This window comes from Anguilla rostrata, chromosome 9, assembly GCF_018555375.3.
Source record: "Anguilla rostrata isolate EN2019 chromosome 9, ASM1855537v3, whole genome shotgun sequence".
Classification (NCBI taxonomy): Eukaryota; Metazoa; Chordata; class Actinopteri; order Anguilliformes; family Anguillidae; genus Anguilla; species Anguilla rostrata.
In genome coordinates, this window is record NC_057941.1 from 22,164,048 (window position 1) to 22,190,451 (window position 26,404).

At 44.7% G+C, this 26,404-nt stretch overlaps 1 protein-coding gene across 7 annotated transcripts in view; it reads right to left on the minus strand.

Moving 5' to 3' along the window:
* Positions 1-26,404, minus strand: part of igsf9bb (immunoglobulin superfamily, member 9Bb) — a 133,849-nt gene that overhangs the window by 67,291 nt on the left and 40,154 nt on the right. For all 7 annotated transcript variants that reach the window (XM_064351054.1, XM_064351056.1, XM_064351053.1 and 4 more), the window contains exons 2-4: positions 25,507-25,698; positions 18,609-18,755; positions 1,420-1,571 (exon numbers count right to left, since the gene is read on the minus strand). In XM_064351054.1, the coding sequence (XP_064207124.1) occupies positions 1,420-1,571; positions 18,609-18,755; positions 25,507-25,698 (491 nt within the window). The remainder of the gene's footprint in view (positions 1-1,419; positions 1,572-18,608; positions 18,756-25,506; positions 25,699-26,404) is intronic.

A 26,404-nucleotide genomic window follows, 5' to 3' on the forward strand; every position in this document is an offset into this window, starting at 1 on the left:
CACTCACTCTAGTGAGCCTGTTAAATGTGACAGTGCCTCCCTGGTGACCTCCCATTGGCCCGTGGCAGGGGCAGGCAGCGAGGTGGGCAGAGAGGCAGAGGCTGGGAGACGGGGCCCGGGTGGGGATTTGGCCCGTGGCAGGGGCAGGCAGCGAGGTGGGCAGAGAGGCAGAGGCCGGGAGACGGGGCCCGGGTGGGGATTATTGGGAACAGGGAGAGAAAGAGAAAGCCGCTGAGGCCTGTCACTTCCGCTCCATCACAGACCAGGGAGCGCGAGCGGGAGTCTCAGTCCGGCCAGACCAGGGAGCGCGAGCGGGAGCCTCAGTCCGGCCAGACCAGGGAGCGGGAGCGGGAGCCTCAGTCCGGCCAGACCAGGGAGCGCGAGCGGGAGCCTCAGTCCGGCCAGACCAGGGAGCGAGCGGAGCCTCAGTCTGGCGTCGGTGAAGGAATGTCACGCTGCACGCGCACAATAACCGATATACACCGAGCTGAGGGGGTGGGGGGGTCACTGAGGAGAACAGTGAGGAACAGAGGGTGGGAGGGCCATCATTTATGACACAGTTCAAAAGGCTCCTGGGACCCTTCTTCAGCTGGTAGAGGAAGAGTACACGCCATTACTGAGTACACAATAGTACAAGCACCTCCCTGTGGATTTTTACTTTCTATAGCCCTGCCAATAGCTTCTTCTTGTACCAATTACCAACACCCCCCGCACGCAATCTGGCCATGGGACACATAGTGCACAGGCAACACACCTCTCAACAACTGAAACAGGGAGGTGCTTGTACTCTTGTGTACTCAGTAATGGTGTGTACTCTCGTACACAGTTTCAGCTGTGAGATGTACAGGGAGCGCTGTACGCTGCACAGTGCATTGACTGACAGTGGGAGAGAGCTGGGATTCAAACAAAATAACTAAAATAAAAAGATAAAATAATTCCTTTGAGCTCAACAGCGTGTTACATAAAAACAAGAATCTGAATGAATGATTCACTTTTCCAGGCTACTGGAGAACTGTAATTAGAGAAATGAAACAATGGAACTGTGACCTACGCTTTGGGGCTTCCCTCAGGAACAGTAAACACACATTTTAAAATGCTTTAAATTAGCTTCTAATTTCAGTTTCAAATGAACGCATGATCATAAATCATTAGAACTGATTCATGGTCATGCATTCTAGACAAGAGAACACTGAATGCAGAATAGAGTTAAGAACACCACAGAGTATCATTCAATCAGATGAAGGTCACAAAATCTCAAGTCCAGTCAAGCACGACCTACGGTCTGTGCCCTACAGTAGTTCTTGTCAGGAAGTGTGGCTATTGAATTAATCTTGTCGGCATGGGTGCCCGGGATAAAAAGTGCAGCCCAGACACCCAGATAAGGTCAGTGGAAAAGCAGGGATGTCATAGGTGGCTTACCTTGTACTTCCTGCTGTTCCCCAGTAGTTCCCCCTCTCTCAACCAGCTCACCACAGGTTTCGGGTTCCCAAAGGCAGTGCAGCTCAGAGTTATGCTGCCCCCTTCCTTGGCCTCCACATACTGTGGGGGCGTGTCTGTGAAAGTGGGAGGGGCTACAGAAAAGAGAAGGAGAGAAAATGTAGTGTAAAACTTGTTTCAGACTCATAAGATTCCATTTCTTTTTATGACAAATACTTTTGAGACTTACAGAGTATGCATTTCACCAACCATACAGAGACAATGAGTAAATAAAAACAAAACAAAAACGGCAAGCAAAATGGCCCACCAAATAAAATGAACAAAGCAAATCAATTCTAGATACCTCTACCCTCCTGACCCCTCAACATTAAACCATTTTTGCCCAAAACCATTCCCATCCCACATCTGCCCCAGACCAACCAAACCCCACCCCAAAGACCCAGTGGGGGGCATTCTATTCTAGGAGTGTGCAATCTTATCCAAAATGGCTGATGTAGGAGCAGGTTTTTGTTTTAGTTCAGCACTAAGACACCTGATTCTACTTACCAAGGTCTTAATTGAAGGTGTCCTTGTGCTGGGCTAAAACAAAAACCTGCGCCCACATTGGCCCCTGTCAGATGAGACTGGACACCCTTGTGCTCCACCATGGCCGAACATACAAAGGGAGAATGCTGAAGCCGTTTGAGTTTAGGTACCCGTCGATGCTGTTCTGAGCACAATCGAGAGGTGACCCACAGCAATTAATCCTGCAGGTGCACCTCAGCGAGACATTTATGGCCACCTACGATATACGAGCTGACTCCGGTAGGTGCTTTCGCAGTCACCTCAAACCGCATTCCCTGTGAACCATTTCCCCTTCTTTCCCTCTGTTTGCATATCTCTGGAGACTTCTCCCTTCCAGGCTCTTGATTTAAGAGTAACACCGTGACCGTGACCGTGACCGCACACACATACACGCACACACGCACGCACGCACGCACTCCCTTTCAGTAGCACACAGAATGAGAAGGTCGTGGGTCTCTGTGCGGGCACCAGGTCTGAGTACTCGGCTTCATTTCCCGCCTCAGTGCATTTGTGCCACGTACTGTGTCGGTTTTTCAGAATTTTTTGTTAGTTATATTGTGGGGCGACCTAGCTCAGGAGGTTGTCTGGCACTCGGAGGGTTGTCGGTTCGATCCCCCGCCCTGGGCGTGTCAAAGTGTCCCTGAGCAAGACACCTAACCCCTAATTGCTCCCAACGAGCTGATTGGTACCTTGCATGGCAGCCTTTCACCATTGGTGTGGGAATGGGTGAATGAGAAGCATCAAGTGTAAAGCACTTTGGATAAAAGCGCTACATAAATGCAGTCCATTTACCATTTATGTGGAATATCGACAAAAGCATTACATGTTTCAGCTGTTAATATGTGATTTTAGAAGTCTGCGGAACAGGGAACTAATTGCCCCTCTCGTTGAACCCCACAGACCTTTATAAAAGATTTCCTGTTGTTCTACTGGATTGCTGCAAGCACATTATTGGATCTGGATATTTCCGTGAATTAATTTCATTTGCTGATAATCCACTTCAAACAGGAGTTTATAGACACATATATATCGAAAATCCCATTTGCAAGATGTTATTAAGTACAGTCACTTCAGTTTCTCTTCTAATAAAATAGTTTGCTAATCATTCCAATCATCTGAGATATACCAACTTTCCAAAGTGTTCACTCTCGAAAAGGATGTGTTAATATCCAACACACGTTTGCGTTACTACATACCACATAACCTTCAAAAAATTTTCTGTCAAAGTTACTACTTTTGCTTTACTGTACAAATGTACATTTTATGTGTTACAAAGGGAAAGTTTCTAAAACAGGCCATGTTGAAAGTAACACAAAATGTGTTCTCCTTACAGTAACTAGACACGGAGGTGTGTTAGAAAATGACACATGATGTGATTATCTGTTATCTTCTTTGGAAGTGTTCAGGGAAAGGTTCTCAGTGCTCTTCTATGTTTAGATCCGAGTGTGGAATGCATTATTAGCATTATTATAAATAAGCTCCAACTCGAAGCAGTGAAATGAGGGGAAAGATTCTCTGATTTCTCAAGCGTGGATCTGAGGCAGGATGTTGGGGAAAGGGAGAATCCACCCCAGCTTACCCTTCATTATTTCACTCACGGTGGAGGCATATTCCACTGTCCCCACTGTCCTCCGATTAACATGACCATCTGCCAGCCTCTGCATTTACATACCACAGTATCTTAGTCACTCTTTACTTGCCCTTGCAGCTATGATTTACCATACAGTATACAGAGAAGAACAAAACTCAGCAAAGTTAAATGCTTGCAAAATAAAGCAAAGGGAATATTAAACATTAAGAGTTTAAAAAATACACTTCAAGTCACATTTATTCACAATTAAATACAAATATCAATTTTATATTACACTAATACTTCTTTCCTTGAGTGCAACCATCTCTGTTACATGTGCCTGTCAAGGCAGTTTTTTTTTTTTTTTTGCTTTAAGGCACAAACCCACAAATGCCCCTAAAAAATATGTAAAATATCCTAAATTGCACAGGAAAACTGTCTGGGCCATTACTAAAACAGCAGAACTGAAATTATGCTTTTAGAACTCCACAAAGTGAACTATTCCTTAAAGTTTACTCTACAAGAATCATTCAGCTGAGCTGGTGGACTGCACAAAGAAAAAAAGGAGAGCATGTCCACTTGTGAAACACAGCGTGAAATGGACCTAAGAATCTAATTGGACGTTTTCTTTTAATGTTTCTGGGAGACAATAAAAGAAATTGGTTTTATAAAAAAAAAAACTAAAAAAACAACCCCGAACTACTGCATATGCAAATGGAAATTTCAGCGATATCGGTGGGACCAGGGGGAAGCTGGGTGTCCCCATCTGTAGGTACAAACGCAAGGAGGCTTAAGGGCAGGGTTTTACGATAACGCTGGTGGAAAAAAAAATCCCGGATTTGGCCCGAGCGCTTGCGAAAAGCCGCAGCAGCAGCCGGGAGGGGGGAGAGCGGCGCTCCGGCGCTCGTCGGGACTGGCGGCGTATCGCTCGGCCCGGGAAGCGGAAGACGGCCGCAGTGCTGCAGCAGAGCCGAGGAGCCGCTCCAGCGCGCGCGGCTGCGCGACTCCCAATGACGCGCAGTCTGGACCGGAGGTCATGCTTGGGTGAGCTACACTCAAGGCTCAGGAGGGCGGCAGTGAACTATGATGGTGGCGCTGTGATGGTGCTTTATGAGGACGAGACAATGGAATCTGTAGGTCCAGAGAAGCACACACTCGCATGCAGAGGTGTACGGTACACACACACACACTCTCTCTCTCTCACTCACGCAAGCACATCCACATTAAAAACATTAAAACACAGCCACAATTTCACAGGCTTACACACACACACACGCACACACGCACAGTATGTATTTAATGAAGGTGTTGAACATAATAGATCAATTCAAGCAAAGATGTAATTGGCCAATTTAAGACTGACCTAAGCATGAGTGAGTAAGAGGCTGTTAGCTGAAGGACCTGCGTGTGCATGGGCGGTGTGTGACGTGAGCGAGTCGGAGTCATCAATGAGAGTTTGCTCCCAAGAGCACTGCCTACTGCAGCAGCCTAGCCCTCCCTGTCCTACATTCTGCCTCATTCTGAATGTGGTGACATCATCCCTGAGAATGAAGCAATGCTACACTCCTCTTTGCAGTGTGTCATAATGTCTCAGCTGAGTTTTTCCCCAGGTGGCCTTGGAGTGTCAGGGTAGGAGAGAGAGGGAGAGAGAGAGAGTGAAAGAGAGAGAGACCAAGAGAGAGGAAAGGCAAGTTTTCAACTGTATTGCCAAAATATTAACATTCTATATATTTCACACTAAGCTGGTTTATCCGAGGGCAAACTAAAGATAAGATAAGAAGTAAAGAAGGAACTTACACCCCACACAGCATAAACTACTATCAAAAAAATACTTCATGTATACGGACATAGGTCTGTGTGAATGACATAAATGAAAAGCCAGAATGACAGAGTCAGCGAAAGAGAGGAAGGCAAAAAAGCAGAAAGCAAGAAAGTAAGAGGGAAAACACTACAGACAGACCGTCAGTCAGACAGACAGACAGACTGAGGGAGGCTTGGCTGACTCTCAGACAGTCACCCCCAGATGATGAGGCGGTTTTGGTGCTGAATAGAAGCAGTCTTCACAATCCCTTCACTGTCCCCAGGTGGGGAGGAGCAGGAGGGGGGAGGGAGGGGGGACACCTGCAGAAGGAGGGCAGGCCCGGATCCAGCGGCGGCCCTCTCTCTCGGCTTGGCGGGCCGCCCGGCGCGGCCGGCGGGAATCAAAGCGCCAGTGTAGTGCGCGCCTGGAAAAGGGCCGCGAGCACAGGGGCCGCTGTGTGCCGCGGGACACCTGCGTTTCCGCTAAAACAGCCCATTCCACGCGGCCGAGGGGGGATTCAGTCTGAATGCCGGGTCTATCACGGCTCCCCTTCCTAAAAAAGCACCGGCTTTCTGGACCTTTCTCTGCCTCTTTATTCCCTCCAGCGCCTCGGGGCAGCTGGAACAGGCGCAGAAAACGAAGGCCTGATTTAGGCAGATTTATTTTTCTTCCTGTGGCCAGTTGCATCTGCATCCCAGAGTGATCAAGTGCGCGACTGAGAGTCATGTAATGGGCAGAGGCCATCTGTGCATTGCGCCTATATGCCAGGGCTGAATATATAAGTGTATTCAGGCAATCACTCACTCACACACACACACACACACACGCATGCATGCGTAAGGCATTTATACGCACACTTGTAAGCACACATCAGATACACACCCGTGCACACAGACACAATGAACACATTCAAACACGTGCTAACACACAGAGATATACATACGCACACGGTAAATGAATATGCACACACTGAACACACACTGAACGCACACACAGACATACACACACACACACACACACACACAAGCAAGCGCACACACAAATCACTATCCCTCATCCGCACTACATAATCGTTATTCTGGAGATTTAAAACTGGAGCAGGGGACAGATTACATCATCGGTGTGTGAAGAAATGACACCACTGTGAGCGCGTATCGCGAGCGCAGATTAAAACAGTGCGAAAAGCGGCTAGCTATAACAAGCCCTGGAGGCAGCTGGCAGCAAGGTGCCGAAAATGCACGCAGATGTTCCTGCTCCCCCTCCCCCCTACTCCCCCTGCCACACCCGCAGCAGCACAGGTGAGATCGGATTGGCAAAAACCTATGAAGACCAGGAGCGGTGACAAGGAGTTGGTAGTTTTTAGTGATGTGGTGTTAAATTCTAAACTGCTGCTTCTCATGTAATCTACAAGGTCTTCTTCATGTCATTTCCCTTCCACATCTTCCTCCACTGGCTACCTATACCAGCTTTGATCCAATTCAAAACCATGGTCCTAGCCTGGCAGGAGCTGTCTGAAAGGACTGCTTCATTATATCTTCAAAGATCCTCAGACCCTGCACACTATACCAGAGGTGGGCAACAAGGGCCATATCTGTTTCTGGTTTTCATGCCAACTTCTGGCCTTAACTATGCAATTAGCCCTAACATTTACGCCATCTGACCTTTTTGCTTCATTCCTTGATAAGCATGTGAATGACAGCCGAAGACTGTTCTTGTGTCCCTATCTGAAACGTGTTTCTGTGATCTAATTTACAAGTGAACCAGTGTTGGTTTACACAGTCAATCAGCTCATTTACCCAGGGCAATTGGTGGAAACAAAAACCTGCATGCACACCGGTCCTCCAGGACCAAAACTGCCCACCCCTGCACTAGACAGACCTCTCTGTTCTGCAAGCTCAGGGCATCTGGCGCCGCCCCCTGCACTGCCATGTCACGTCTCCTGTCTGTTCTGGCCCCGCCCCCTGCACTGCCATGTCACGTCTCCTGTCTGTTCTGGCCCCGCCCCCTGCACTGCCATGTCATGTCTCATGTCTGTTCTGGCCCCCTTGGCGGTAGAATGAGCTTCCCACCGCTGTCGGAACAGCAGAAACCCTGCCCAACGTCTGACACGGACTGAAGACCCACTTCTTCAGACTGCACCATGGCTCTCCTGGCTCTTCAGCAATCTGTTTCTTTCTTTTTGCATTTCCCTTTGAGATAATGCTCTAGGTATGGCTGTGTAAAGATGGTCATCTGTATAGTGGTATTTAGTTTTGTTTGTTTGTTTGCAATTCTAATTGTTGGTTTGTTCAGCAAACTTTTCTAATGTAATGTTATTTTATGCTTTGGTCTGAAATTTCCTCAACCCCTACCCTCACCCCCCTGAAACAAAGTTTCAAAGTGAAATCAACTTATAGAGCACATTTTATTTATTTTCAACTCAAATTCTGTTGAAGTTGAATTATACTGCATGCGTTTTATACACTGCGATAGATTGGCAGCCTGTCCCGGGTGTATTCCTCCCTCTCGCCCAATGCATGCTGGGATAGGCTCCAGCACCCCCCGTGACCCTGCTCAGGATAAGCGGGTATAGATAATGGATAGATGGATGTGTTTTATACATTTTACTGTAGACACTAAACCTAACCTCCACCTTCCCCCAACCCACAGGAGAGTATGAGATAACGGACTCATGCAAAGCTTTTGTTCATTTTATTCTTTGTAAAATTCACGAGCAACACTCAACAAGCATATTTTCATGGAAGAAAAGTCAGTGTGTTTCTGCACACAGAAAACTGCAGGCTCTAATGACAATATTCCACCTAGGAGTTCCAAATGATGTTTTGGAGAGTTAAATAGCACCACATAACAAACAGCTCACACTGACATTTTGCAAACAGGGACATTTGATGTCTTTTATTGCAACTGTGACTATTACTGTACATAGAAGATCCAGACGGACAATAAACAGAAAATAATGGCTAAGACGGTAAATAGAAAAGGCATTTAGTGGAATACATTTTCCTATACTTACAGTAAGGCCATGCCCTGTGCACTATGCATCCATCATGCTGTATTTCAAACGATATTATCATCACACCATAATTCTCATCTGTGGCATGAAATATAAGTATAAAACTGGAGCTTCACTAAGACATAGGGATGAGGCACACAGACCCACACAAATGCATAAACATGCATGAATACATGCACATACACACACAGGCTCACACACACACACAGATGCAACTACATGCAAGCATAAAAAACGCACACATCAAACACACATACACATGCACACACGTATGCACATACAAACACAAACATCACAGACACCAGTAAGCTGAGTTTAGGCTTATGTTTCATGACATACATCTTAAATATTTATTTTCCAGATGCATTGGCTGGATTGCTGTACACCGCAACATTAAGTAATCTAAGATCACACCTACAGTTTACAAATTATGTTAAATCACAGGAACACATGAAAAGATCTAATAGATCAAATATTAAAATAAATACGAACTCAGAAAACAATTTCTAGATTAAATATGATACCGCTTTCCTAATGCTCTGGCTTGCTCTATGTTTTGAAAAAAGTGAGAATTTATAAGACATTCCACTCACATTCAGCTGAATATAAACTACTTGCACCAATACGTATACATTGTAACTCTGCAATATTAGTGAAAATGTTTAGATTTCCTTTGGAAAAAACAAATTCCCACATTTATGTCTTTCATGTCTGGGTATAGGTTATGTCAAACAAGCTCCAACTTTTCATGAGTTATCAAGAGAATTTTACCTTGCATACACAACAACACATAGTGAAGGTCAGTGAGCTTTAATTAGGGGATGCTAACATGAACCCAGAGACTGTCCTGACTCAAATGTGTGATTTTTAAATGTGTGATCACCCTGCAGGTGCTGACGTCCTTTTTAATTGTCTGGATGGGCTAGGATGTAGTTGGACTATGTCTGTAAGTTTGAGTACTTAGTAGTACTGTGTCTGTGTACGGTTGCGTAGATAGTAGGACTATGTCTGTTTAAAGCTGTGTATTTGGACTATGTCTGTTTAAGGTTGTGCAGTTAGTAGGGCTATGCCTGTGTAAGACTGTGTACTTGGACAGTGTCTGTGTAAGGTTGTGTACTTAGTAGAACTATGTCTGTGTAAGGTTGTGTACTTAGTAGGACTATGTCTGTGTAAGGTTGTGTACTTAGTAGAACTTAGTAGATCTTTCTATAAGATTGGGTATTGCTCTGTATGAACTTGTATTATTGCAAAGAGATTTGTTATATTAAATTATTTTGATTTACAAAGCTTAACTTATTTTAGTTTAACTATTTGTAATTACCTTACAATATTAGACAAATATCATTATTCATCATATTTTCTATTCAAATATTGTGGAAATTCAACACAGAATTAGACGCTGATAATAAAAAGTAATTTGTTTTGATTGGTTATCTTATGTATGTAACATTAAATACACATAACAATTGAAAAATGGTTTGGTAAAAATAAAAACAAAACAATACAGATCATGGGTTAGGGAATACGAGGTTGGAAAAGAAAGCAGGATTGGGTGAGGGGGGAGGGGGGAGGGGGATTCATAACCCATTCACTTGGTGAAAGCAATCAGTGAAGAAAACACATTTTCTTATCAAGGGAGACGCTTTCTTGCCAGAGACAAATTGCATGTGATCAGAAGCATACTGAAGTATTTGAAAACTGGACATTGTGGATAAGTGGAAGTGGAAGTGGGGGGTATCTATATGATCTCATTGCAAGCAATGTGTGACATTGGCTCCAGTCTAGAATTTGCCAACTCTTTTTATTATTATTCCTGTATGTATGTTTTTCCCACACCTGTACATACTTGTTCTTTCATTTTATCATCTGTATTTGTGGTCTGCTGGTACTCATACTCATTATACCATGTAAGGTGACCTTGAGCGTGCAGACAGGCATGTTTTGTGGAACTTGAAAGCTCAAGTCAAAATGTCTCAGATACTGTAGAATAGACACAGTGACCTATCAAGCCATATGTGATCTCTCTTCCATGAAATGGGAGAGTATGCAGTTTGCACAGGGTGTTGTTGCAACGCAGGCATTATTCTGTGTCGCGCAGTAAATCTTCACCCATGTACAGTGGCATGCTTTTATGTGACCTAGCAGCAGTTTTGCTTTTAACATATTTTAATATGCTTTCAACATATCAGATGAATATTACTATAAATTCATTACATAATGACTTCATCCTTACACGGCAGAAGAAAAAAACATTTCAGCAAAGCATGAGAGAAATGTGTTAACCATCAACATAAAATATCTGGGAAAATATCATGCAAAGGGGGCTATAATGCTAGATAAAAATGCTATAATAGAAGCTAAATGACTCGACTGAGGGTCTGTTAGGAGCTCATTTGGGAAACTCAAAGCAGTTGACATTCAAAGCAGGCTGCTGAAAGGGAAGGATTGAAATGGAAAACCGAGAAGATTCAATAGAAGAAAGAGGGTAAGAAAACTCTGATGTGCGGATATGCGGCGCTAATTAAGAAAAGAGGAGCAAAGGAGAAACAAAGCGGCGGGTTCTGTTACGTGACATTCGGAGACGAATGCAAATCCCGTCTCAAGAACCTCCTAGTTTTCAGCTGATTACGATCTGGAAATCATCCACAGAGACAATTGATGCTGGGGGCCTGGCAGAAAATTCTGCTCCCAGACACCCCCCCTCAAAAAAAATGTCTAACGCACAACAATGACACCTCACAAGACATAGCCAATGTGCCATGCAGATTTTTTGCTTTTTAATTCCTTTCTTTTTTTATATAATACACATACGTAATCACCTTAAGAGACCTGATCTGCTTACACATGTAATCCCTCTGCTTTGTCCTTCTCGCTCTGCTCTCCTGAAATCATGGCTGCAGGCTAATTTCACGCAGTCAGGGTTAAAAATAAAAAAAAAGAAGTAGCAACGCAACACTTATCGTTTTGCATAATCGACTTAGGGGCTGGCGACAGCGACCATGGATGGTAATGCAGTCTCACTCAAACTGTCCTTTTCCATTCAGTATTTTCCCACACTGGCCCCCCTGCGGTGGCACAGACACAGCAAGCTTTTCTTCAGGACAAACAGATGAAATGGAGCAGATGGGCTCCTTGGAGTCAGGCTCGGTGCTGTATTCATCAACATGGTGCCCACTGTCATTAAGAGTGGCCAAGTTTTAATTATAATGCAATTATCAGACAAAGAGATCAGCGTGTGCTACCAAAATAAAGGCATTATATTGCTAGACAGCACAAAGAACGCTGGTAACTGCACATTCATCCACATTAATTTTGAGTGTAATACAGCATTCTGGGCCTTATAATGTGGTGTATCCAGTTGAGGCACCTAAGCTAAGTGCAGTGATATGATCTATGGTTCAGCTTGAATCTAGAAAATGGCATCCAAAATATGGGCAGGGTGACAGTGACCATGCAGCCATCCAACATCGCAGATATACTTCTTCACAAAAAAGAACCCCGCAAATGCTGGCACTTTATGACACCCCCAATGATATGCATCAACCGCAGAAACCGCATCCCAACAGGAGTGTGAAGGAACAGACTATATTGACGAGAAGTTTAAAAAAAAAGGTAGGACACAGCAAATCAAGAAGGCTCTTAAAACTGTGATAGTGGGCCAGACCAATGAGTGAACTAAGCTGAGAGCACTGGTTTAAATCAGAGCTTGTCGAAACTAGAATTGTGTGAACAGTTCATTGATACCACGATTCACATAATAAGTAAGTACAGTAACTGCGGTTTTAGGAGGAAGTAGCTGTAGTGTCAAAGCAGAAGCAGTTTCAGTGAAGAGGCCATCTTTCAGGAATACAGACAGCTACCATCAGCGCCTGGACACTAGATGGGAGAGTGAGGTTCCCCGAGCCACAGTAGGCATGGGCACAGACACAATGAGCTGTCCATCACTGATATGCTTGAACCAACCACAAGGTCAAACATTATTTTTCCACCACTGCAGGAGAATCAGCCTGCTTTCAGTACCATGGACAGTTACCCAAGATTCAGGGAGACGCAGGGCCTTCAGGACCAGGGACAGCGACCGCCTTCAGCCTTGCATGCTGCATGCTACACTTGCAGTCCCAAATTAGCACGGCTGAAATGGAGTCCCTCATAAAAGCGGGACTGAGTAAAAGGGGTTCTGCTCTGAAGAAAATCAGACTAGACCCATTGCTTTACCAAAAATCTATTTAAATATGACTTAGTGCACTGTACAGTATATCAATTGCAATTTGACATAGTACACTGTACAGTATATACACTGCGTTCGCGCTGTCCACTGGAATAATATATAGCCTCCTGAGACTGAGCAATTCATTTTTGTCTGTTGTAGGAGACATGAGTCTCTGGTCTTAATCTCAAGAACCATATATCCTACATCACAAGGCTTTCAATAAAAAATTTTTTTGAAAATATTTTCACTGCAAGACGTTTTTATCATCCAAGACATTTGTATTGTCAAAAAAGTAAAATATTTTTTTTCTGCCAGGTGTTAGGATATCTCACAGTGAAAGAGAGTAATGGAACTATAGATGGCTATTTCACCGTTAACTGTGACTCTTCAAACTGCTGTTCAGACAGCACAGAGCAAGAGCTGAACAGAATGTACAAACTGCAGCAGGCTTACAGCATTTGTCTAAACGCTGGAAAAACTGAAAAGAGAATCAAAGGAGTGCTGAGCCGGTTAATCAACGGCTGAGGATGATGTCATCTTGTGGGATTAAAACACTGGATCCTCAATATGCCATAGTAAGAGTAGCTCATTATTCCCTTCCCTTAAAGAGGCATCAACACACATTGTCACAAGCCTCTACTCCCAGGCACAGTTTCTTAATTAAACACAGAGCCGTCTACCATCTAATTAGCACCTGGCAGACCTGGTGATGATGATGTCATGAGCCAGGCTGGGTAAGGAGTGGAGGAGTGTGATTTTTATCTTGTTCTATTTCCTGTGGCAGAATTTCAGACACACGACCGTGACGGACACCAAAAACACCATTTTGCAAAGTTTGCCAACTTCTAGCACCTCGACGGTAACTCTCCTTTAGAGAAGTAGACCAACCGTCAGTCTCTTGCTCGCAGGATAGTAGATCTGGGACCAGGAATGCTTCACATAATGACATGGCTGAGGCGTCATGTTGGACTGTCTTGCACCATAAATACTGAAAGGCTTTAAAAAAAATCAATTTGATGGATTTGTGCTTGTTTTTTTAGATTAGCCTTTTGCTTTTTGTGTGTTCAGTGGCTAATTCACATAGAGTACGGAACTGTACCTATTTACTTATTCATCTGTAAGCCGACCAGGGAAATACTGTCACTGTCAGTTTTCTGCTAAAACCCAGCCTCACAAGCCATCTCACAAACCAACCAGAGCAAAGAAAATCACTCAGTGGTAAATAAAAGAAAAAACAAACAGGAAATAAAGATGTAAATTCCTTCCCTCTGTGGGTATTCTGCTAAATCTCTGAGGATTAGTGGTGACCTGGAGTCACGCAAAAATCATTTCACCAAGGTCATCCTGCCAGGATTTGCAGCAGATTTTTGATACCGAGTCTCAAAGGTAGCTTGTGCGTGAGAGCATGCGAGCCGTCTTCTCCACCTGAGCACGCCTCGCTTTGAGTGGCAGGGCTTGTGTGGGCGGGCGACCACGGGGCACCAATACACTGCCCCCGTTTAAGTATTCCCTCGCTGGAATTCAATTACTAAGCCACTGATTGGCAGCCTTGTGGTTTGAGCGTCCGCCACAAATGTGTGGTACACCAAAGATTTTTTAATGGCGCCTTGGCACTGAACGAGACGTGAATGGACAGTAAACCTCTGAAATGAAATACACCCGGGAAGGATTGTAGAACTGCTCGACTGTCAGGATTTACAGCCATTTTCACATACCTACAGAACCGTGCCAGGGAGGTAAATTGATTAAATCGAGATTGTCATTGGATTCAGATGATTTAAGTGACAGAAAATGATTGTGTGAACTAGAGGTACAAGCCTGCATCCTGAGCTCTGTGACATCAGGTCAGATTGGCTATGGGCCTGCTGCTAACACGGAAGTTTGTGAATATTAGCATAGCAATACTTCTTCCAGCTGTTAAAAACTATTGACAACAGGGGCGCAAAGCTTCCAGATATTGTCGTGTACCATTATGCTCAGCTAGCTTAAAACAGCTGTATTTGACAGCACGGGAGAGGCTTAAGTTACTCAGAATCATTCTCAGGACTAGGTAAGTTACTCTGAGCCACAGTGACCCCCAGCACTCAGAGTATGATTTACTCTGAGTAACTCAATAGACTACTAAAAGCCTAGCCAGCAGTGCTGCTTTTTATATGAATTAAGGTCTGGCATATATTTAAACGTGAAGGTATCATCTTTCAAATCATAAATCACTTTAATTACTTAAGATCATTGGACCTTTCAATAATTTAATTAACTCATGTATTTCCATAGAGCTGAAGAGTTACTCAGGAAGAGTGCTCAGATATGCAAGTCAGATATGAGATATAATGCTACACTTTGGATGTATCCTTCCACAGGATTAGTTCCCTTTGGCTGATGACCTTATGCATTTGCTCAGCAGGCTAACCATACCTCTTGTATTGCGGAGTGACCGGTGAGGGCAGACCTACTCCCGTTACAGATGCACTTAGTTGCTCTGGATAGATATATGCCTACTAAATAATACATGTGAATGTAAAGGTAAAGACACAATGGGATGCAGTGATACAAGGAAAAAACCATCTAGCTTCAGCGCAGCATCCAGCCCATGGGCATTTAGAGCACGGCTACAAATCAGGTGAAAGGGTCAGATTGGTTTATCACTGTAACACTTCCAACCAGAAGGAAAACAACCAGAAAAATGTTGGGGATTAAAACCGCCAATGTGGACCACGCATAAGATGCACTGATATCACATTAACCTGGGGATGCGCTGAAAGCAGCCCCTGGGAAGGCTGAGATTACGCCTCTCCGCACACCATTACCATCGTCCTGAGAAGCCAGCTACCCAACGCAGACACATGGCCAAGCCTCGGTAGCAGAGTCAGCGATGGAAGAGGTCAGTGAAGAGGATAACAACAGCTAAGCCACAGGGTTTTCCTATAGGGTCTGGCCAGTATAGGAGCCAGAACAGCAAGGCAGGATCTCTAACCTGTTGGTATATATGTGAATATGAATCTTCTGTAGCAACTGACGTCATTGCAACACCCTCCAAAACCTTCAGACACATCCAGAATTTCAAAGAGAAAAATGAATAATGGAAGCAGCGCTTCCTGCAAACTTCTACTGCAAGTGCATGACATGATTGACATGTTTGATTTCTTCCGCATCTGCATGTGGGATAGTTCTGATGTCTCTGTTAGTACTTCACACAGAAATAGCTTGTTAAAACAAAGGGGATCAGTGGGACACTTTGTCCACTGTTTATCATAAGTGCCTGCATCCAGTGTGCTGAAACAATGACATCACGCCCAGGCGAAACGCACCGCCACCGGAGAACGCGTTCACTTGCAAATGAACCATTCCCTTTGACGGCTGAACTGCAAAGCGCTGCTAAAAATAATGGTGGCAAATATTAGCGGTAGCTGCTTGTGTACTGTCGCGCACCGCTGTGTTCTGACGGAGACAGATCTGGGGCCAGGCCTCGTCTATGTGGCGGCGCGTCACCTTCAGGTGGACCCAACGCCATTTGCTCCCACCCCCGTGATTCAGCTCAACAGGGAGGCTTTGGGTGCCATGAACGCACATCGTTTGGGTCTCTTTGCTCACTGCTCTTACTCATGAACAGGGTGAGCCATGACTATAGGTCATATATAATAAACTCATTTCCAGGAATGGCAGGTAGGATTTTTCCATAAGATTTTCTTTTTTAAACGCTGACATTGTCCTGAGTTCAGCACAAAAAGTAGGTTTGCAAGTACCAACTGATGAATTAACACATTTGCAGTGCACGGTGAAGATCGAAGGTTTTGCTGAACAATAAAGATTGAGAGGTAGGAGTTTGACTGTTACCTAACTTTACAGCACCTATAAATGCTGCACCTATTTTCCATGTAACTTGTTCCTGTTACTGTCTTACTCAAAAGGTCATCTTGAAACTGTCTGGTTTGGCAAGACCTTAGATAATAAAAGAACATCCAAGAACATCATTCATTGCTTCCCAAACCACAAATGATTCTTATGACCGTTTCCATTGTCACTTTTCAAATCAAAATACATCAAAATCATGCAGTGCAGCCTGGTACTCCTGCCAATATAACCCTGCCTCCCAGCTGCACAGAGCTCACTGCATCATCTCCTCGCGGGCCCCGCCCCCTTTTTCCTTAACTGGCGTGACATGTTCCTCACGGCACCCTAGGCAGGCTGCCGACGTGTGAGGGTGCTGAATATCACAGGAACACAGCATTGCCGCGGTGGGCGGGGTGTTCTGGGGGGGGGGTGAGGTGGGGTGAGGGGGGGTAATCAACTCACTGACAGCCCCAGAAAAGCTCTGCCCTCTTATCACGCCACCAGCAGCTTCTAGCAGCTCGAATGACAGGCTGCGCAAACGGCAGCTTCATCCATCATAATTACATGCGGTGTGCCAGCCTTGGGGAATCTGCGAATATCCAGCAACAGAAATACATTCTTGGACGAGCGCAAGGCGTCTGGTTTTTTTTGGGTTAAAGGCGGTCGCCGGTGACATCATATGATGGGAAAAGGGACGGTGATGTAATTTCAGCTCTTTCGCAGCTCCTAACCTCTCAACACCACCACTAAGGTCCAGCAGTCGAAAGGGTGTTCGCATCTTAACACTGTCCTTGACCTCAGTGCATGTGACCATACTAACACACTAAATCAGCATAAAGCAATATAGCCAAGAAACATATTTACTGTATCATCCTAGGCACATTAATATGTGGCAACATAGTCATTAATGAGGGGCAAAAATGTTTTAACAAAAACTCAATATTTGTGGTAATTAGGTGTATCTATAAAATCATTATTCTATTCTTAATACAGTACTTCCATAAGATGTAAAAATTGGGCTAAATAATATGTGAGTTATTGCTTACTAGTCAGTAACAGAGAAAATTGCTGAATTATCAGGAGATTAACAATACAAAGGCTGCCTGCTTAAAGTTGCAAAGCAAGAAGACCTCTTAATGTACAGCAGTCCACCGAAACATCAACAGTGAAGACAAACTGATTCAGGCTTTCCCATTACTCACATTATTTATCACTGTATGTTATCGCTCCGAGCAGCAGAAGTACAGGGCTATTCGTTTTTAATGTAATGAGGGATGCGGCTTTATTAAGGAGTTCCGCCTTCGCAGCGAAGCACAGCAAATGGCGATGAGTTCGCCCGCTCTGGCTCCAGGGCACGGCCTTGATAAACTGGCCTGTCACCGCTCCACCTTGTCGGCGATGAGCGGTTCGATTAAAGAGCGCCCGGCCGGACGCGGCATTTTACCGCCTCCCCGTTCTGTATCTCTTCATCAGCCCCCTCTCCCCCGTTGCCTCGCCCCGCTCCACGACCCTGCTCCTGCCCTGTCCCCGGTCGGGCCGGCCGACGATAAGTCGCCTGCCCCCGGCTTTGGGTCCCGCCGGGCCCTCTCTTCCGGATGAGCCGAGCAGCGTCGGAACTCAGGGAAAGATTTAGATGCTATCACAGCTCGCCCTGCTTCCATCTGAACAAGTTGTAATATAACAGTACACGGTGTAACTTCTGTGGCTGGGTTTTCGAAAGGACATTAAAAAGAATAGTGAAGAACAGTGCCCGGCCCAAGGTACCCATAATGCATTTTGCTGCACTACGTTGCTGTAAATACAGCAACAGCAAAATAAATAAATAAGTAAATAAATAAATAAATAAAAGATGCCAGGGCTGTCATCTTAAGTACCCCTGTAGCAGGCTGCAGAAATAGCAGTCGGCTTGTTTATCAGCAGAGAGCAGGGCTACGGAGGCGTGCTAGGCAGCGTTTCAGGAGAACAGGCCTGTGTGTGAGTGCCGCACTCGGCGAAGGTCGTTCTCCGGTCGGCGAAATACCCTCACAGACGGGCGACTGCTTCCGCTCGTAGCGTGCACATGCAAAAATCACCACTGGTGACGAATTACAAAAGGCTTAACATCCTGCATTGCGTTCAGCGCTCACTAGTGAGACTCTTTGGTCACGCAGTGAGGACGATGACGTTCGGAGGGCTTGCTCACCGTTCACCGTGAGGTGCACCCAGCTGCCATTGTGGAAGGTGTCGTACTGCTGCTCCAGCATCAGGACCTTGCACTCGTACCAGCCCTGGTCGTCAGAGCGCACCTGCTCGATCCGCAGCGAGGACTTGCCGTACAGGCTGGCTCTACCTGCGCAGGGGAGAGAACAGAACTAGGGGTCAGGAACGGTCACCTTCCAATGACCGAGTCGACGGCCCACAGACCCCAACAAAGCTACTGTGGTGGACAAGACAAATGGCTGAGTCCTGTGATGTTAAGAAATAAAAAAATTTTAAACAGCATGCAGGCGTTCAGTTTAATTCTTCCACATAAGTTCTAAAATAATGTTTTATCTGCATATGCACCAGCTGATTCTGTTTCAAAAGTAAGAAACTGCAGGAAGGTCTCCCTGAACATGGAGCATTGGCAACATAAATACTGGATGGAAATTCAATAATGCACTGAGTAAATAATGTTCCCCTAGTCCAGGGAAATGCAGCAGACATGCTTAGACATGGGAATGATTGTGGTCAACCTCTTCCAGGCAGAGAAGCAAGGAAGGAGGACTGAGGTAACAGAATGGCAAGAAAGGTGTTGAACAGCTTCGCTAACATCAGGTGCATTATTCTGAGAGAGATACGGGCACCCGATGCAAAAAATCAGACATGGACAACAGACGCAAGAAAATCCACCACTGTGGGCGTAAGGCTGGCAATAATGTCAAAAGTGACATTATCTATTCTTTTTTTTGAGGGGTGTGTGAGTGGGGGGTGAGGGGGGGCGAGGAGGGGGGGAGCGGAGAAAGGCAAATTTGACTGTCTGAGATCGCTCTGGCAGGCTTCACAGCAGATGGCAGCCAACAGCATCAGATAAACAAAGAGCTTTCAGAAGTACTCCAGCTGAAATTGGTAGCTCCATAGTGACACTCACAGCTCTGTTTATTTTTTCTCCATGCCCTTGGAATAAATCTCTTAGCCATGAATGAATGAACTCTAATTTTGCTGAAAGCTACACAGTTGGACCGATATACACATCTCACTACTTTCCCTGCCACTCTAGTCAAGTATTTCCTAATGAAAGAAAAGTCACTACATTGCTGTACGGACATCTTTAAGCAGACCCAAAAGCATATATGGTCACATATCCCAATTAAACCATCAGTATCATAACCGGTGTCAGCACTCCTGCATAAGCGGCCTACTGGATAATCCATTACAATGTTAATTTATAATGGAAACTGTTGAGCTTGGTGAAGCGCTAACCATTACGCAAGTGCAGGACATTAAAGGTACACCCATACTAGGACAATTGGACCTCCACCACTGTATGTGATTGATTTTTACATACCATCAAACTGTGAGTGAATTTTTCCAGAATCCCAAATTCAGAGGTGCAAGAACTAATTCACCTCACATACTGTAGTGAAATGAATGTGTGTATTTTACATTATTAGATTTATTGTTGCCCACTGTTCATGTTATGGCAGTTTTAGTATTTAAAACCAGTTAAATCCAATGATTTTTAATTCATCAATTCACATTCTGAAATGGTATGAGCTGCCAAAACTTGGATGCGTCCACCAAAACTCTAGTCTTATTTAGGTTAGTTGGACAAGACTTTTTCAATATCAACCCATATCATCCAGGCATGTACATGTAAAATGTCAACCAGAAAGTTTCTCACACAAAAAAAAAGCATATCAAAATTTTTTCTGTCTGCATCACACCTGGGCAGGATACTGGGGGATGCTGGGTATTCCTTAAAGATGAATAATGTACCAGGTGACCATTGGTTATAACTATATCTTCTAGTCCATATGTACAGAAGGCATCATTATATGCAGACCACCTCTTTTCAAACTGAAAATTCTCACACACTGGCATGAAAAGGATCTGGAATCATCTGCATTCAAGGATGAATAGAAAAGGCTTTAGAATGCCTCATATGCGGGAAGTGCAAAATAATAGAACATAATGAATTGCTCCAAATCAAGCCTCAGCGCAAATGCCATCCTGTTTTTAATCAACTTCTGAGTGCTGTCCCCCTGGCAGGTGTGGCTCTGTTTATGACAGGTCTCAGGTCTACCATAGAGACCTGGCAGGTGTGGCTCTGTTTATGACAGGTCTCAGGTCTACCGTAGAGACCTGGGGGAGGAAGCAAGCGTCAGTTTTTTTTTTTTAATGTATATTTTTTCAGGGTTTTTTTTTTTTGGTTGAAGTGCTGAAAATCAATACCGCGGGAGGAGAAATAGGCCACGGCCTGGCGGTAACAAAGGAGAGCTTTAAAAGTCAAGTCTATTTTTATACGGCCGATAAAGATTGGATTGGAGTGGAGAGAGACAAAAAAAAAAAAGACAGAAAAAAAACGAACGGTTGCGGGGGCCGCAGTTTGTCCAGCGGGCCGCTTCTTACCGCGGCAGGGGGGCTAACCGCGCCGTACGAGTCGCTCCTGCGCTCCGGTCACCGTGGCGATCAGCCTCAGCTTCGCCTGGCCCAGGGTATCAGCCTCAGCTCCTGCTGCACACGGGCCTCTGCTTAAGCTGTGCAGCGGCTGAGGCTGAACACAAACCCCGCTTTTCCTGTGAGCGCGAGCGCAGGGCCGTGGCTCTGCGGCTGCCGTTCTGCTAGCATGCAGAGTTAGCGCGGCGGGGCGCCGAGGGGTTGCGGTTAGGGTGGCTGCAGGCCAATCAGCGGTCGAGTAAACGCTAATCAAATCAGGTGGTCGAGGTTGCAGGACTACAATGGGAAAGGCCTGAGAGAGCTTAACTTGCTCCATGGCACTGCCCCTTTTAACAGCCCCCGCCCCCCTGCCCTTTCCCCAGTTTTGAATCTCTGTCCCACACATGCCACTGCAGCTACAGCACTGCAATGACTTTTTCACAATACAGGCCACACAATGCAGCAGGATAGATATAGCCCTTTAATTTGGGTGAAGCTGCACACCCCCTATGCCAGACGAAAAGTATTTTTGGTGCCTGGCAGATTCCCTGAAACCCCGGCAACCCTAGAGGATTGTGTCTCTCCACTGTGAATACTGTATATGGTCATATTCAGCTAATAGGGCTGGGCATATATACTGTATCAAGTTTGTCAATCACTTACGGTAAAAGCTACAAGGCTTGAGGCTGATTGGCTGTCTTGACAACACCCACTCTATATCAGTGCTGATGTTTTTACCCTGGAAGCATTTCACATGCCCTCTGAAGTGTGGATGCTTACTACCGCATCAGGTATGATTAAAGAAAAAGATGAAAGAAAGCCAATATTCTGTGTGGCAGTGATGATTGTTAATACACTTCAAAAACATTTCATAATTGTTACGTTTTAGCACCTAGCCCTATCAGTTAATGATCTAGTCCAGGCTCAAATCTACAAAGCCAGTGCTACGGGACTCACCTCCACTGATTGAGCCAGTTGATGGCATTGACGGCTTAACTCTATAATGGTTACATTTCCTAAATGTGCAGTCGTTGATCCCCACAGACACAAATGATCCTTATAAATAATTGTGCATAGAGGACACTCAGGATGGAAGGTCTTTCTCAATTCAACACAACATTTGGTTTTGGTAATCCATGTCTGTCAATCTCTCAAGCAATGTGGACCGAGTGGCTAGAGTGACGCCCATGGAAAAATAACGTTATGAAGGTTCAAAGAAGCATTTAGAACACAATCACTTTTCTCTTAGCATTCAGAGATTGGAAAAGAATAAGCAAGACAGTCATACAATCTATCTATCTGACTCAACTTCCTGTGAGGCACATGAATTGGCACAAATGTAAGGAGCATCAATGTCATCATCACTACAGCCTCCAGTGCCCCATTAACCGCCCACGACCAGCCCACTGCCCCCTGCTTCAGCTCTAGCCTGATAATCAGACCATTGTGTGGATGAGGTGGGGCAGGTCAAAGCCGGTGCTGGATGTGGACCAGGCCAATGGGAGCGCGACTCCTCTCTCACAGCCAGGCTCTCTCTGCCCACTGTCTCCCGTGCCCCGTTCAGCGTCCCCCAAGACAAAGAGTCGCTGTGGCAAGCCCCCGCAACCCGCCGCCCGCTCACAGACCTGGTGCCCAGCATCCAGCGGGTGAGGGAATCTCTGATGGAACAAAACAGATTCCTCCATGTTCACAGGAAATCGGGGTCATGCAATAAAAAGAGAGGAAATTTTCACATCGCTCATTTAATACTGCTCGCGTGTGCGGGGGCTGCTGCGTGCTGGGCTGTGGCGAGAGGGCGCCACAACGCGGACGGACATTTAAAGTTTGCCCCAGATGGACGGCAGCAGGAAAGCAGACCTCTTAACAGGCTCCTTGTCTTGCGTCTTGTTACAGCTCACAAGGGAGAGATTGTCTCACACATGAATGTGCCATTGATTCAGAAACGGGGAAAATGCACGACTGTATTTAATGCTGATATACAGTAAGGCAGTCAACGTTCTGAGGCGTAACTAAGCATCGAGATGCCGGAAAAGAGCATGTAGTTATGTATAGTACACCCAGAATAACGCTAGTGTTATTTGGGTAATGGCTGTGGGAGTCAGGCCTCCTCATGTGGGCTTGAAATTGATTTCTGTTCAGAGTTTGAAATTCGAGACACTTTTGATAATGAAAATGTTTTTAGAGCAAACAGACTCCTGATAATTGCAGATGTTCCTTGTGGTGTTCTGCCCTTAACCAGACTGAGTTGACGACAGTAAATGAAGTCGGTTGAAATAACTAAGTACAGTGGTGTCTCAATTGTACATTTCAGACCTAAACTACTTTATTTAAGCTAACTTTATGAGGGAACCTGATCTGCTGGTAAAAAAGGGAAGGTAATTTTGAAGGACAAAGATGCAGGTTAAACAGACAGATGCACTCTGCTCTGTCAGCAGTATTAAAACAGACAAGCTTATTCACATTCCCTGAGAGAACCGGACATTAAAAGCATGCTCCCCGTCTGTAGCGACTTCTTAAGAACCATCACCACTTCTTTGGTTTTCTAAAATTGCCATGGTTTTACATTTGACATTGTCTCTGCTTCAAATCACTGGAGTACATTTTATGATTTAACATACATACATACATTCATAGAAAACACAATTTCCCCATTTTTCTTCTATTCACGGCAGAGAACTCTAATCGGCTGCCCAGCTATCATTAGCTTGCAGTCTGTCTACAGACACCAGATTATGCCAACAAGTACAGTATAATCATTTCATTAGCCCTATTATTTTCACAGCTATTATGTCTCCCTTTGTTGATGTGGCTGTGGCTTCAGCTTCACAGATTTCGCAGCTACCCAGGAATTACTGGATTGCTATATGTTGTGTAAGGAGGGAAGTGAAGCCACGTTCAGAAGCAAGGCCCTTCCTCCACTTCACAATACTCATTTAATGCTCTTAATCAGACATCCAGGGGCAGTGGAGAATGCCTTTTTCCTGTGCTTAAAATATGCCTACTCTTTGAAATTAGGGGGGAAAAGCTCATCCTAATGATCCCTATTTGTAAAAAATTATATTATGCAAAAATAAAATAATCATAAAGTAAATAAAACACATAGCTATATATTTCATGAACGTGCTAAAAACAATGCATTTTCATGGCATCTGGTAGCATTCTGTAATACATTTGCACAGTATTATCTTTTATTTCATTTATTCCTAATTTGTCTTTAGGGAAAGAGGGTCACTGAGCTGTAGAGAAACATAAATATTAACATGCAAAAAATATTAAAAGTGACAGTGTCATTTAAAGAATTATCAAACTGCCATGCTTGGAAACAGGTTTGCTCCTCCGTTATTGTTCTGTGTATAATGCCTTTTAAACTCAATTAAAAAGTATTATCAGGTTACATTTTATCCGATCCTGTAAAATCTTTCGATACCAAGATGCATGATAATTAAAGCCAAATCCGGAAAACAGGCCAGATACAATAAAGTCACAGCTTGTTTGAGCTGAGCTGATATTTCAAGGCAATCGAGGAATAAGCACTTTTCCCATAAAAACTGTCGCCGCTCAGGATGTGACCCAACGACCTGCAGGTGCAGGAGTTCAGTGCTCCAACCTCTCGAGGAGGGTTCTGAAAGGGGTTCCAACACCCCTTTCAAAAGGGCTGCCTTTCATGTCGACAATAGTGAAAGCGCGGGGTTTGATGTGACAAACAGGGTGAGCAGTGTTTCAGCACTCTGTCCCAGTGGGCTCGGTCTTTATCTGATGCAGACGGCCTCTAATCTATGGCCCCCCAAATCAAATGGGATTATTGTTCCCTAATTGCACGTGGCACATCAACTGTAAAATGCCTCCAGCTAAACGGACAGGGCGAGTGTATTTCCATGGGAGGGCATTGTAATTAACGCACATGCATATGAACTGGCACAATTTAAATTTAAATTAACACTACACTGCTCTTGGACTACTTCCCATGGACACTCATTTTAACCTGTGGTTTGTTTTTGGTTCTCTGCAAAAACCTAAAAAGTTTTGGTATTAATCTGACGGCATGTGCATTGGTTTGAGCGTGAACTAAGTGAAATGCCCTTACGGGGTGGATTAGCACATAAAACCATTTTTTCTTGATGCTGTTAATTTCTCGGAAAGTGAATGTCTTGGAAAGCCTTTATTGCAATATTTTACAAAATGGTTGATATTTTAAATCTGCTGCGAAGCATTCGTTAGCATTGATCCTTGATGGCAGAAAGTAGATTCATAGGATTAAACTCCATTGGCAGAGAGAGCTAAAGGTTTAACAGCTTCAAGTATCAGGCCTCCATCTACATCTGAGAATATATTCCAAACAAGAGCTCTTTTAAAATTTGCACGTGCCCCAGGGAATGGGAGCAGGAGGTGGGGAGTCAGTGTGAATCATGCAATGCTGAACGCTGAGACTTCCTGCCAACAGAGAGAAGTTCAGAGCCTCTTACCAGCATACTCTGGGTCCACATGGGGAGGGTAGAAGCGGAAGTTGATGAAGAAGGGGATGGGAACTCCAAACTTGAACCACTCCACCACATAGGGCTGGCCGTTCAGGGGGTGGGCCACGTCACATCCCAGGATCACGCTCTCTCCAGCGCGCGCCGTCACAAACTGGGGCTCCTCTCTGTTTCCGTGGGCACCTGGAATGGGGGCATCAAGGAGGACTGCATTGAGCAAAGTGATGATGATGTCAGCGTCTTTACGTTTCAGCCCGTTTTATATGCTTCACAGAAATGTGACGTGCATAGATAGTTTCCCATGTCTGAACACTGAAAACTGAAAATCCTCCAAATGCTTGTTTGACATTATTTAAAAATAACCTTCGGACTTATGGCCTCTTTGGACGTTTTTAGTTGTTACTTTCTCATAGATTGGAACTGGGAAGCTAGCTCATTGCAGATTCCCAATCCATCAAAAAAAGGGAATTAAACCCTGTGAGATATCTAGTGTTTAGTTTATGGCCTTAGAGTGAGAAACAATGTAATTGGACAGGACAAACTTGTTTGAGGCCTATAGAATATAATATTGTTATTAAGAATGTCGCCAATGAAAGTCACACTGATACACTCTATGGGTCACACCTCCGGCAAAGTTGTCCCTGAAGACACCAGAACACAAAGCTATTTATGGGGTGTCTGGGTCTGGATTGTCATAAGGATTCTAGTTTCCTTTTTCCCATTTTAAGTTTGAATTCCAATCAGCGATATTCGATTGAAATCAACTGAAAGTCCTAATGTCTATGTAAATTTGGTTGTTGAGGCATGCGAGTTGTAATTTACAAACATCACATCTGTTGTTAAAAGCAGGAACACATTTCCATCTTGTAGAGGTATTCATTAGCTGAGC